The sequence below is a fragment of the Abramis brama genome (assembly GCF_963993115.1).
Source record: "Abramis brama genome assembly, chromosome: 23".
NCBI lineage: Eukaryota > Metazoa > Chordata > Actinopteri > Cypriniformes > Leuciscidae > Abramis > Abramis brama.
The window spans coordinates 24,144,670-24,156,093 of record NC_139985.1 but is presented as its reverse complement, the minus strand read 5'-3'; the positions used below and the strand labels follow the sequence as shown (position 1 = coordinate 24,156,093).

The 11,424-nt window shown below is 39.7% G+C and overlaps 1 protein-coding gene across 1 annotated transcript in view; it reads left to right on the top strand.

Annotated features, from left to right (window-relative positions):
• The first annotated feature begins 417 nt into the window (after positions 1 to 417).
• Positions 418 to 11,424, top strand: part of pde4cb (phosphodiesterase 4C, cAMP-specific b) — an 88,556-nt gene continuing 77,549 nt past the window's right edge. The window contains exon 1 of the mRNA XM_084101963.1: positions 418 to 1,009. Within this exon, the coding sequence (XP_083958089.1) occupies positions 804 to 1,009 (206 nt within the window). The 5' untranslated portion in view covers positions 418 to 803. The remainder of the gene's footprint in view (positions 1,010 to 11,424) is intronic.

Here is an 11,424-nt window from a genome sequence, read left to right as displayed (position 1 = left end):
TGTAATTGTTTATATAACTTAAAAGAGGAAGCTAAAAAAAAGTTGAAAATTGATTCAAGTTGAATGTATGAATCAGGAGGCAAAGACAGACAATAATAGGCAGAGTGGGAGTCATTTAGTAAATATTTTCAATAAAAAATGTCCCTAAATATATATAAATAATTATTTTTAGTGATAGAGTAATATAATTTGTGTTATTGTTCAAAACTGATTCAATAAAGGTTTTTTTTTTTTTTTTTTTATAACAGAAGGTTAATCTGGGAGACTCAAAATGCACCCTCAATTCTAGAATTACTCGTGTGTGTGTACTCAGTTTGGGAGTGTGTAAAGCACCTGGTGATGTAATGCACACTGGGCGTCACTGTATGGCGTCGCTCTGCATGATCTTTATATATCCGCCTCAGCGCGCTCTCTCTCGTTCACTTCAGCCGGATACAAGCTGCATATGTGCCGCGACGCTGGACGTTTCGCTTTTTTGTTTGCTGTGAGACGGCCATATGTCTCAGTTTCACTCCGTCTCCATCTGTACCACCTTTATTGCTTCTGAACGATGCGGAGAGTGACTGAGCGAGTGTAAACTTGAAATAGCTTTGCTTCTGCAAACACGCTGTTTTAATATACTGAGAGTTTAATTTGCTCATAATTTATAAACTTGAACGTAACGGGCAAGCGGTTCTCGGTTTCAGAATCAGAACCACTGACCGCTGGACAGCTCTTCTGACGTTGAGGAACTATATGAGACTGCAAACTTCGACAATTAAAAATTCCTGACTTTGGACAGTAGACACGGAGCTTCTGCACTGATGGAGTGCTCGGCGCTGAGCAGGGAAGGTGCTGGTTTGGCCAAACCGCCTAAGCATCTTTGGAGGCAGCCCCGAACCCACATCCGAATCAAACAGCGGTACCACTCCGACAACGAGCGGTACCTGTGCTGTAACAAAGCCACTGAGCAGCACCGCCCAGGGCTGAAAAAACCGAGAATGTCCTGGCCGTCTTCTTTTAACAAACGGTAATTCGTACTTTAAATATGTCAAATGTCACTTTGTAAGTGCAATAGGAGAGCTTCCTCATGTGAAATGACAACTTCCCCATGTGATTGTATCTCATGTGACTGTGAGGTTTTCAGTGAAACATTTAATTACAAAAAATGTTTTGTAAAATGTATTTTCGTTTTAAAAACCGCTTTAATTACATATTATTTTTGTAAATTCTATTCTTTGACATTCAACAGAATGAAGTTGAAATTCCAATATCATATTTTTGAACTATATAATTTATTCATTTAATTATTAATTTAGTTAAATCTCCCAGCTCAAATCAGATGTTCTCAGGATTAAAACTGTTCTCAGGATTAGAGTTTGCTCACAGATGTCCAGTCGGGGCAAGATGATACATTGATATTGATAAGTTGTCACAAACCTTTAGAATATTGTAATTTTATATAAATCATTAATGTCTATTTTTGTTAGCCAAACTATGGTTTAACTATTTTGTTTGCAGTTGTTGTTTTTTGTGTGTGTTTTTTTTTTACTAAAATGTTTCAGATCTGTTTTAAATTGAGCTAAAAATGCATTATAAAAGCATATTACAAATACAGACAGTATTGCTTTTTAGATGTTATTTTTTGTTTTATTCTCCAATCAGTGTCAATAAACAGCAGATTATCATGCCACATCAGAACTATCAGTGCATGTTTAATATATATTTTCATGGAATAAAATAAACCATGAGAAATATTCACTGGAAATTGTGATAACAGGCCCCTGGTCTCCCCAACACAAAAAAGTGAAATCAGCATGTTGTACACACACGTACACACACCTATATATGTGTATATGTGTACATATATATATATTAGGGCTGTCAAAAGATTAATCGCGATTAATCGCATCCAAAATAAAAGTTTGTGTTTTAATAATATATGTGTGTGTACTGTGTATAATTATTTTGTATATATAAATACACACACATGCATGTATATATTTAAGAAATATTTGCATACATATACTGTATATATTTATATATAATTTATATATAAATATAATTTTCTATATATAAATAACACATTTTTCTTAAATATATACATGCATGTGTGTGTATTTCTAGATACATTTAATTATACACAGTACACTCACATATATTATTTAAACACAAACTTTTATTTTGGATGCGATTAATCGCGATTAATCTTTTGACAGCCCTAATATATATATACATATATAATTACAACTGTACATTTCATTTAAACCCCTTTCGATTAAGCAACATTTCCACCAGTCACCCACACAGTGATGAATGAAAGCACAAGTTATGCACAACGTGGCCATGAGATGTTGCATTAAAAATATCTGATGGTAAGGCAGCGTATGGACAGTAAACTGATTGTTTGGCATTGAGTTTTGAATAGCACTGAATCACAGAGAGTTAGAAGTAGGTGTAAAGTGACTCAGCTCTGTTTTTACTTGTTTATTGAAGCATTTACTTTTCCAGATATTAATACTATCAAGCTTTGGGAGTTCTACGACATTCGTGTCCTCCACATTACACTTTCCTAAGTATGTGGATCATCTCGGTTACGTATGTAACCCTCGTTCCCTGAAGGAGGGAACGGAGATGTAGTCGAACGTACTGACTGATTGGGATCACGCTTAGGGAGCCTGTCATCTTCGAGTATTGATAAAACAAGCCAATGCACACACTGCCGTGCGAGCTTTGCATCCACGCTCCGCCCCGCAGCACGGGTATAAATATGGAAGTGGATGCACGCACCACTTGTTTTTCGCTGAGGAGCCGAGCAGAGCCCGAAGTCAGCGGTGGTCCAGCAATAGTGGCGACGGGACCACGTCTCCGTTCCCTCCCTCAGGGAACAAGGGTTACATATGTAACCGAGACTTTCCCTTTCAGTTCGGTCACGTTTGACATAGTCGGACGTACCGACTGATTGAGGATCCCCATGAAAACTATGTGATAATCATCCTGCGTACTCATTCAGATAAAACAATATATTTATTTAAAAATTGTAAGACATGTTTTGTGTAAGAAATCTTTATGTGAGGAGGTGAATCATCATGAATATTGATGTGTTTCACACCTGAGAAAGACAAAGACCCTCCCATAATGGCCCTATCAGGTGCTATCAGGCCCTATCATTATGAGGAACCTTGCACAAATAATGAGGAGAGATTTAAAAAAGAATGCTTTTTGGTTGTTTGGATTTATTTACAACACAACATAATCCAAAGGTACACAACAAAGGACAAAAAAGCACATTATTGAATACACTGATCTAAAGACAGAGACTTGAACAGTCACATAACTTTGTGCCATTCCTGAAACATAGTACATACCTGTCATTTCCAAGATGTTTGATTTTTCACTTTACCATGTTCATGTACAGAGACTCATGTGAATGTTGAAGTCAGCAGGACACATCAGTGGCATCTGGTCCCTGTAAAAAATAATAAAAAAAAACAAAAGAACTGTGAACATGCTAATATCAAGAGAAACTATAGGGCTGCATGATTTTGGGAATACATTTTAGATTTTTGTGGTTAAAATTGCCATTTAAAATTTACAAAATACATAATGAACACCAGGTGTGTTGTGCCTTGTAGGCATATACGCATAGGGCTGCATAAAATAATAATAACAATAGCCTATAGTATGCAGCCTATAAATTGTTAAAAATGAACACTTCAGTAACACTGTACTAGAGAAAAATATAGCCTATGGATTATCACATGTTACTTCAAATGTTTCCATTCATTATGACGTTATGAAATGAGATTGGAGTAAGTAAAAACATGAAGTCTAATGTTTGGTGCGTTTTGCTTTTCAAACGCACAGTGCGAGTGACTCAAACTTACAGCGCGTGCAGAGAACATTTACTGAAGCGATCGAGCCGCTCCAAACTATGAAACATTATTGTTACCACATTATACATATCTACGTTTGAGCAGATATCCACAAACACAGTATTTAACAGTAAACACTGGTCTAAACATTATAATTTTCACCATATTAGAGTAAACACTCATACTAGTGTACTTTTATATCATGCTGTGTTTTATTATCGAACATAAAAAAATCCTTGTGTCATACATATAAATTTAGCATTAGGCTTCATGTTTTTACTCCAATCTCATTTCATAACGTACATTTTAGTCTGGCACCAGTTTGACTAGTTGCTACAATGTAAAGTTTATGCAACAATAACATGTTTACTATTATGAGTGGACATGTCTTACCTTAAAAATCTTTCTCATCTTCAAATCGCGTTCTTCTACTTCTTCTGAGGTAAATCCAAGGTAAACAGCACAACATGTCTTCCAAACTCGATGAAAAGCAGAGGAGAACTGAAGTCTCTGATTCTTTGTTTTTGAGGTAATGGCCGTTTACAGGTCTGCGTTCCTTCACGTGGACGATTTGCATGTCAATCGCTTGTGCGTGCGTGGGTGTGGTCACATTAGAGTTAATGAGCACGCACTGAAGAAACTGTACATGTTGTTGCTTTCATACGGATTACTTAAACAGGGAATTTTTGTTTTTGATATAATTTACATCATTTAAAAATAGAGACTTCAAGCTTTGTAAAGACTTATGTTTCAAGCATTCGTTACAGATTTTTTTTGTCGCGTTTCATAATGAACTTCACATTGAGAGAGACAGCAGAATGTGCATCATGTTTATTTTCTTTATTTTTCGAAAAACAACATTTTGTTTTTATTATGAGTGTACACAAATAAAATAAGACATTTAACAGTTTTGAATGATGTATAACACTTAAGATGTAAGATCAAATTCAAAGGAGTATTTTGAGTCTCTTTTGCACTGATAAGAAAAAAAGCGAGCTGGTATCGCCGGTGCGACCGCCGACCCCAGAGGGTTAAGGGAGAGGTAGGAACCTAGGGCACATATCCAGGCCAGGGTCTCAGGATATCGTGAGAGTTGGCCGACCCGAATTCCAGGCACGATTCGTCGACCGAAAATGCGTGCAGGTCCCCTACCTTTTTGATAGAGTCAAGCAAGCAGGAGAATTGTTTCTTTAAAAACAGGATATTTAACTCAGCTGCGTGCAGTGACTCGAGGGGTGGTCTCTGAGTGCAGTAGCACCAGAAATAAGTCCCAAGAAGGTATAGAGGGGGCGCAAGGTGGATTCAGTCTCCTTGCTCCCCTCAGGAACCTGACAATCAAGTCATGCTTCCCCACGGATTTGGATCCACCGCATCATGATGTGCGTTAATATAAAGGCAACATACATTTTGAGGGCAGAGGTCGGAACCCATCTTGCAGGAAAGAAAGCACAGAAGTGATCGAACACCTTCGGGGGTCTTCTTTGAGAAGAACACCACTCAGCGAACAGGTTCCACTTCAGGTCGTAAGCAAGCCTCACTTTTTTAGAGGGTGCTCCCGCAGAAGTGATGGTATCTACGATCATTTTGAGGTAGATACCTGAACCTCTGCATCGAGACATGGAGTTTCCAGAGGTCTGGCGCAGGTGCCAACGGTGCCCCATCCCTGAGATGTCTCAGAGGAATGGGTCAGTAAGGGGCTGTCGAGAGGAGCATAAGTTCGGGGGAACTCTGTCCAGTTGGGCCATTAAGGGGCAACTAGGAAGACCTGCTCCTTCTCCTTCCTAACTTAGCACAGTGTTGTGCAAGAAGGCTCACTGGGGAAACGCATCTTTGCGTAGGCCCTAGGGCTGTCACTTTTGAGAAAAATCAAATTCGAACGGATATCAAATATCAAGCAATGTATTTGAATATATTCGAATATATTCGAATATCAAAAAAAAAAAACAAAAAAAAAAAAACTGAGATTCAATCACAAATTTATTAACAGTCTGACAGTCATAAACAGGACTCAGGCCATAGCCTGTCTGAAAAAAAAAAAATTTGACTTAATGTTTGATACAGCAGGTTATCAACTTAATCTATATGAAGTGCCACTATGCATAGCCAATCACAAAATTAGGCTACATGGAAAAAAAGGTGCCGACCGGTTGTGCAGGAAAGTATGCAGTCATACGATGTTGGACGCCTGGCGATGCTCTGGCCGTCTGCTGTGTCTCTGACTCCGCTGCCTCATTTGGACGGTAACTCGACAGGTGAGCGCGAAGATTGGATGTCGAGGATGGGTAAGTAAACCGTTTTTGTTTGCAAATTCAACAAACTACCTTATCTTTAACAGTTACTTTACCATCTACGGTGTAGAACCCAAAATATTCCAGACAGTACTTTTTAGATGAATTGGGAAACCTGGGAAATCCTCCTGGACCACTAAGGTGGACATTGCCAGACTGATCGTGCAAGCCGCAACGGCCGTACCTCAGAGGGCGAGGTTGGTTGCGGTGCGGAGCTCACCTATGAGCGCACGGTCTGGGCTATGCTCGTACATGTCCATGAGTGCCTTGGCCTGGTAGACCTGTAGCAACGCCATGGTATGCAAAGAGGAAGCGGCTTGCCCACAGGCTTTGTAAGCTCTGTCCGTAAGAACGGACGAGAACTCACAGGCTTTAGAGGGGAGACGAGGATCCCCTGTCCAAGAGGCAGTGGCCGCCGGACACAGGTGCACCTGTGTCGCGACAGACCGCTCCACTGGAGGGATTACCTCGCAACCCTTCACCGCTCCTCCGTCAAGGGTGGTGAGGGGGGAGGAGCTACTCAGGCAGTTTCTGGCAGAGAAAGGTGCCGTCCACGACCTGGAAAGCTCTCCATGCACTTCGGGAAAGAAAGACACTAGGGCGGCGGGCTGAGAACCAGCGCGGCCCGCCTCGAGAAACCAATCATCCAACCAAGACTGTTCGGGACACGGTGGAGGATTCCACGCGAGCCCGACAGCTTTGGCGGCCCGTTTCAGCATAGCTGACATTTCTGGATCTGGCTCGGGCAACGTTACACTCCCAGAGGGAGATAACGCAGCCGAGTCATCATCTCCAGAGGCCAGCTCACCCTCCGATGCTGCAATCGGCATCCTGTCCACTGGAGGGGCCCCGAATGAAATGGCAGGTTGGTCCATTACAGAGGGACCAGCGCGTTCAACGGGGGGCTCCACCGGCTGCGGTGTGATAGAGGAGTGATGGACCCACAGGGATTGGTTACCAGGCTGGGAAGCCATCACTATGATCCTCTGATCACCCATCCCACACGGCACCCTAGGGTGGGGCGGGGTAATGGGGACTCCACCTTCGCGAACGAAGGCGAGTCTCGATCTCAACAGCACGATAGTCATGTTCTCACAATGAAAACATAAACTACCCACAAAAGCTGCTTCAGCATGCTGTAATCCCAAACATGTGATGCAACTAATGTGACCGTCAGAGGGGGAGAGTGAACGGCCGTATCCAGAAACGCATGGGTGGATTGACATCTGGTGCAGCCTGTACCAGTGAAGCACTCACTTTCTTCGCCCTCAACCGGCCATCAGACAAACAAACACAAAAAGTAATGCTGTTAAAACAGCAGTTGAGAGCTCAGAAGGCTCGCGACCAACACTGCACTCACGCTGTAGAACCACCAGCACCGGGAGAGACTTCCAGAAGAAGCACCGACACACTCGCTCGTTGAATGAATCAACACTCTTCCGATCGGCTCCAAAGTGAAAGACAAGTGGTGCGTGCATTTACTTCCGTATTTATACCCGTGCTGCGGGGCGGAGCGTGGATGCAAAGCTCGCACGCCAACGTGTGCATTGGCTCGTTTTATCAATACTCGAAGATGACAGGCTCCCTAAGCGTGATCACAATCAGTCGGTTTGACCGAACTGAAAGGGAACTGCTTTACATCCTTGTGTGTTATCCAGAGAATCTGATTCCTCAGGATATCATCTGCTTGTGCTTGTTATGATTCTCTTATAGATGGAAGTGTTTAGTCTGAAGATTAATATTGTATCATGGTGCAATTGCACAATTCTGGTGATTTTTGGTGCTGTGCACAAAGCCATCATTATTCAGAAGTCTTGGAATATACTGTAGCACACAAGTCTTATTAACTACTTTTATAATACTTTTATGTTGGTTCTGCATCCTGTTTTGAAGCTTGAAAGCCTGTTTCATTGTAATTAGTTGGAAACAGCAACCAGTTTATTAAGTTTAATGACATTTTGCTGTGGAATCTTTTGATAGGTTGTGCAAGATTTATGTGATTCTGTCTTTTTCTATCTGTTCTTGCATCAATGGTTATCAACATTAAAGGTTCTGTAAACAGTTGTCCACACTTTTTTGGCAAGTCTTCTTACCATAATTTAAACAAGTGTGAAAGAATTGAAGCAATTATTTAGATTTTTATAATAAGGATGAGTAGATGGTTTATAGCTTTATAACTCTTGGACTTTTATTTAAATGTATGTGGCATTCTTAGGAAAATTTGGCAATGATAGATAGAATTTTTGAGTCTGCATGCAAAAGCATTGATAAAATAATGACTCACTTAGTGTTGGCATCTTCACTGCCAAGTTCATTAGGGTTTTTCTAACACAAAAAGTTCAATATGTGAAAAAGACATTTAAAAAATGTTAACCAAGTTAACTATTCAGCAATACCCAGAAATATATGCAGCAAAAAACAGCATGGCTTCAGGCAGGGCCGAGGCTTGGGTATGCGGGGCCCCGGTGCAGGTTGTACCTGTCGGCCCTTGTTTGAAATCCGTGGGGTGGGGGATGGGGGGTAGTTTCAAGTTATTTAAAAAAAAAATGTGTCTATGTGTTTGCACTTTGGCCTCTAGGTGACACATGATTAAAAAATAATAGGCTAAAATGTAGATAATATTGTTATCTGTCTGTGGTGCTAATTGGTTTGTAAAATCATATCTAGCTTCAGCAGTTATTATATTTACTTGTTTTTAAATCTATATACAACAAAGTACAGATTTTTTTCGCTAACTCATGGATTTCTTCCACCTCTTGCATCTGTTGTATCACTGTCTATAGATGTGCAGATGTCCTGGATGAAGTAGTCATTTACACATTGAAAAAAGATTATACTGCTGTCAGAGGGCTAATGGCGAGGATGTGTTTAAAGACAGATTTTAGTTGCTTTTGACTCAGAGGTAGTCTTGCCATCACAATAAAGATGTACTCCACTCCAAACCAATAGAGATGTACTCCACTCCAAAACTACTACATAGAGAGCATTTCAAATCCAAAAGCTATATACCCTGATAAATATTTGTTGGGGGGCCAAAAAGGCAGCTTTCCATGTAATGTTTATGGTAAAAACAGAAAGCATTGTGACAGGCTCAGTGGAAAAATATAAATCCAAGATGGTGGACAAAACCCCTTCAGACGGGATTATTTTTCTGGGGGGACGTTAGAGAAATTCATGTTTCACAGACACTATGAATTGTATGCTTATTTCAGTATCATGTTGGTAGCAGTATTGGAATCATGAGTCAAAAATAAGGTTTTGAGATCCCATCCCATTTAGGATATTGCCTTTTGGCAGAAACATGCACATTCATAACCCAACGCAAATACGCATTGCGTGCTTAAAATAGGGAAGCTATGGTTGGAATTAGTGTAAATGTATTTTTATGGTCAGTTGTCTCTTTCTAGTCAACTACTGTCATAGTGAAGTATAAGTTTTATTCTTGCTGAGCAAATTAGTTAAAGTTAACGTTTATAGCCATTTACCTAAATTAAAGTCTTACCTGAAATAAAGAGCTTTGTTACGCCAAGCCCAACACAAGAGCATGGTCACAGGTTGTTACAGGCGTAGGAGAGATTTGATGTACCTAAATGCTTTATGGATCTAAATTAATCTAAATGCTTTATTAACTCTTTCCCCACCAGTGTTTTCTTAAAAAGTTGCCAGCAGCACTAGCATTTTTGATTATATTCACAACACTTGAATGCGAGTAAGGTTCATTAAAAAAAAAAATGCCAACAAAAACATTTTTTGTCAAAGACTTTGGTTGTCCGATTCGGTTTCAGACCAATGATCAAAACATTGATTGAGTAGATCTGAGTGCATCAACACCCTCAAAGCTTGCATCCTCTTTGTGGGTTCGACATCTCCTTCCGTAACGTTAGGCATTTAAATACTGTTGAATGTTTGATGATCACGTTAGCTTACTTGTGCGTAAGCAACTTCTATCCTCTCCCTCTGGTTTACGCTGATTTCCTTGGCATGTTTTTGGATCTGGAAATGCTGAACTATTTCAGAAGAATAAGAACCTGCCATATAACAGCCAGCTCACAGCCCAAAAACATGGATTGTCAGAAAGAATCTTCAATGGTGGAAAAAAAAGTTAAACAAAACTAAAAACAAACATGCAGGAGTAAAGCAAACCAACCTTAACATTGAAAATAATTGACCAAGAACTGAAAGAACCAGGGGGTATATATACAAAGGACAAAATGAAGAAATAGAAATACATAATGTCCTCACATTGACAGATATGAAGGAAAACATCTTGGAATGCTATATGTTGGAAGGACCTTGTGAAGTAATCCCAGAAGGTCCTCTTTGTCTGGGTTTCAAACATATTTTTAGAAAAAAGGGATCTAAAGACACTTCTTCCAGTCCAAAAAAGTTCAAAAGTCTTTATTCACATCATGGCTCACATATTATAAACATTAAAAACGACTAAAACACTGCATACGGATGTATCAATGAAAATAGTCCCACTATGGCCAAAGCCTCAGGCTTTGAGTGCCGCCAAAAACACACAAAAACCTTGTAACCTCTCTCCACTTAGATTCATTTTATTCTATTTCTGTCATAAGTGCTGTGAACAAGAATAGTTGAAGTGGTACTGACACTCAGAGAACTTGAATGGTGTGCATGCATTGAGTTACTGATTATGAATGAATATTAACCCAAATTGGGTCAAATCAACCCAGCTTCCTTACCTAACGGTCTAAAATCAGCATTTGTGTTGAAAGAATAACCTAGAGTTCTTTTTTAAATGTAGGTTAGAAGAGAAATGCTCTTGATTTAACTACATCTTTCCGTATCTGGAATCTAAAACTGAAGGAAAAGATTCTGAAAAGAGCCTGTCAAAGCTCCTTCTCTTTATATCTAATCACCATAAAATGACTCCAGATCCTGACTACTGACCGCAGTTATCATAATTCTATTATTATAACTGACTTCTTACATTCAGTTTTCTTGGTGGCTTCATTTCTCTTTCTAGGCTGAAGTGATTGCGAATTTTTAATGGCTAAAGGGCTGATGATACTGTAATTACATTGTATGAAATTATATTAAGCCATACTTAATTTCTTTTCCAGCAATATTCCCATGATTATTCTTCACACTGCATCACTTATTAATGAAGCGCTGCTTTCGACAGTAATTTGTCCCCAAGCACAGACACATTTCAAGTCTGCTTTTTGTCCTTTGGTCAGAAATGCAATCTAAAGTCTAGTCAAATAAGACGCCCATTTTGCTTTTAAGTTCTTCACATTTTGTGGTCAATGCCATGT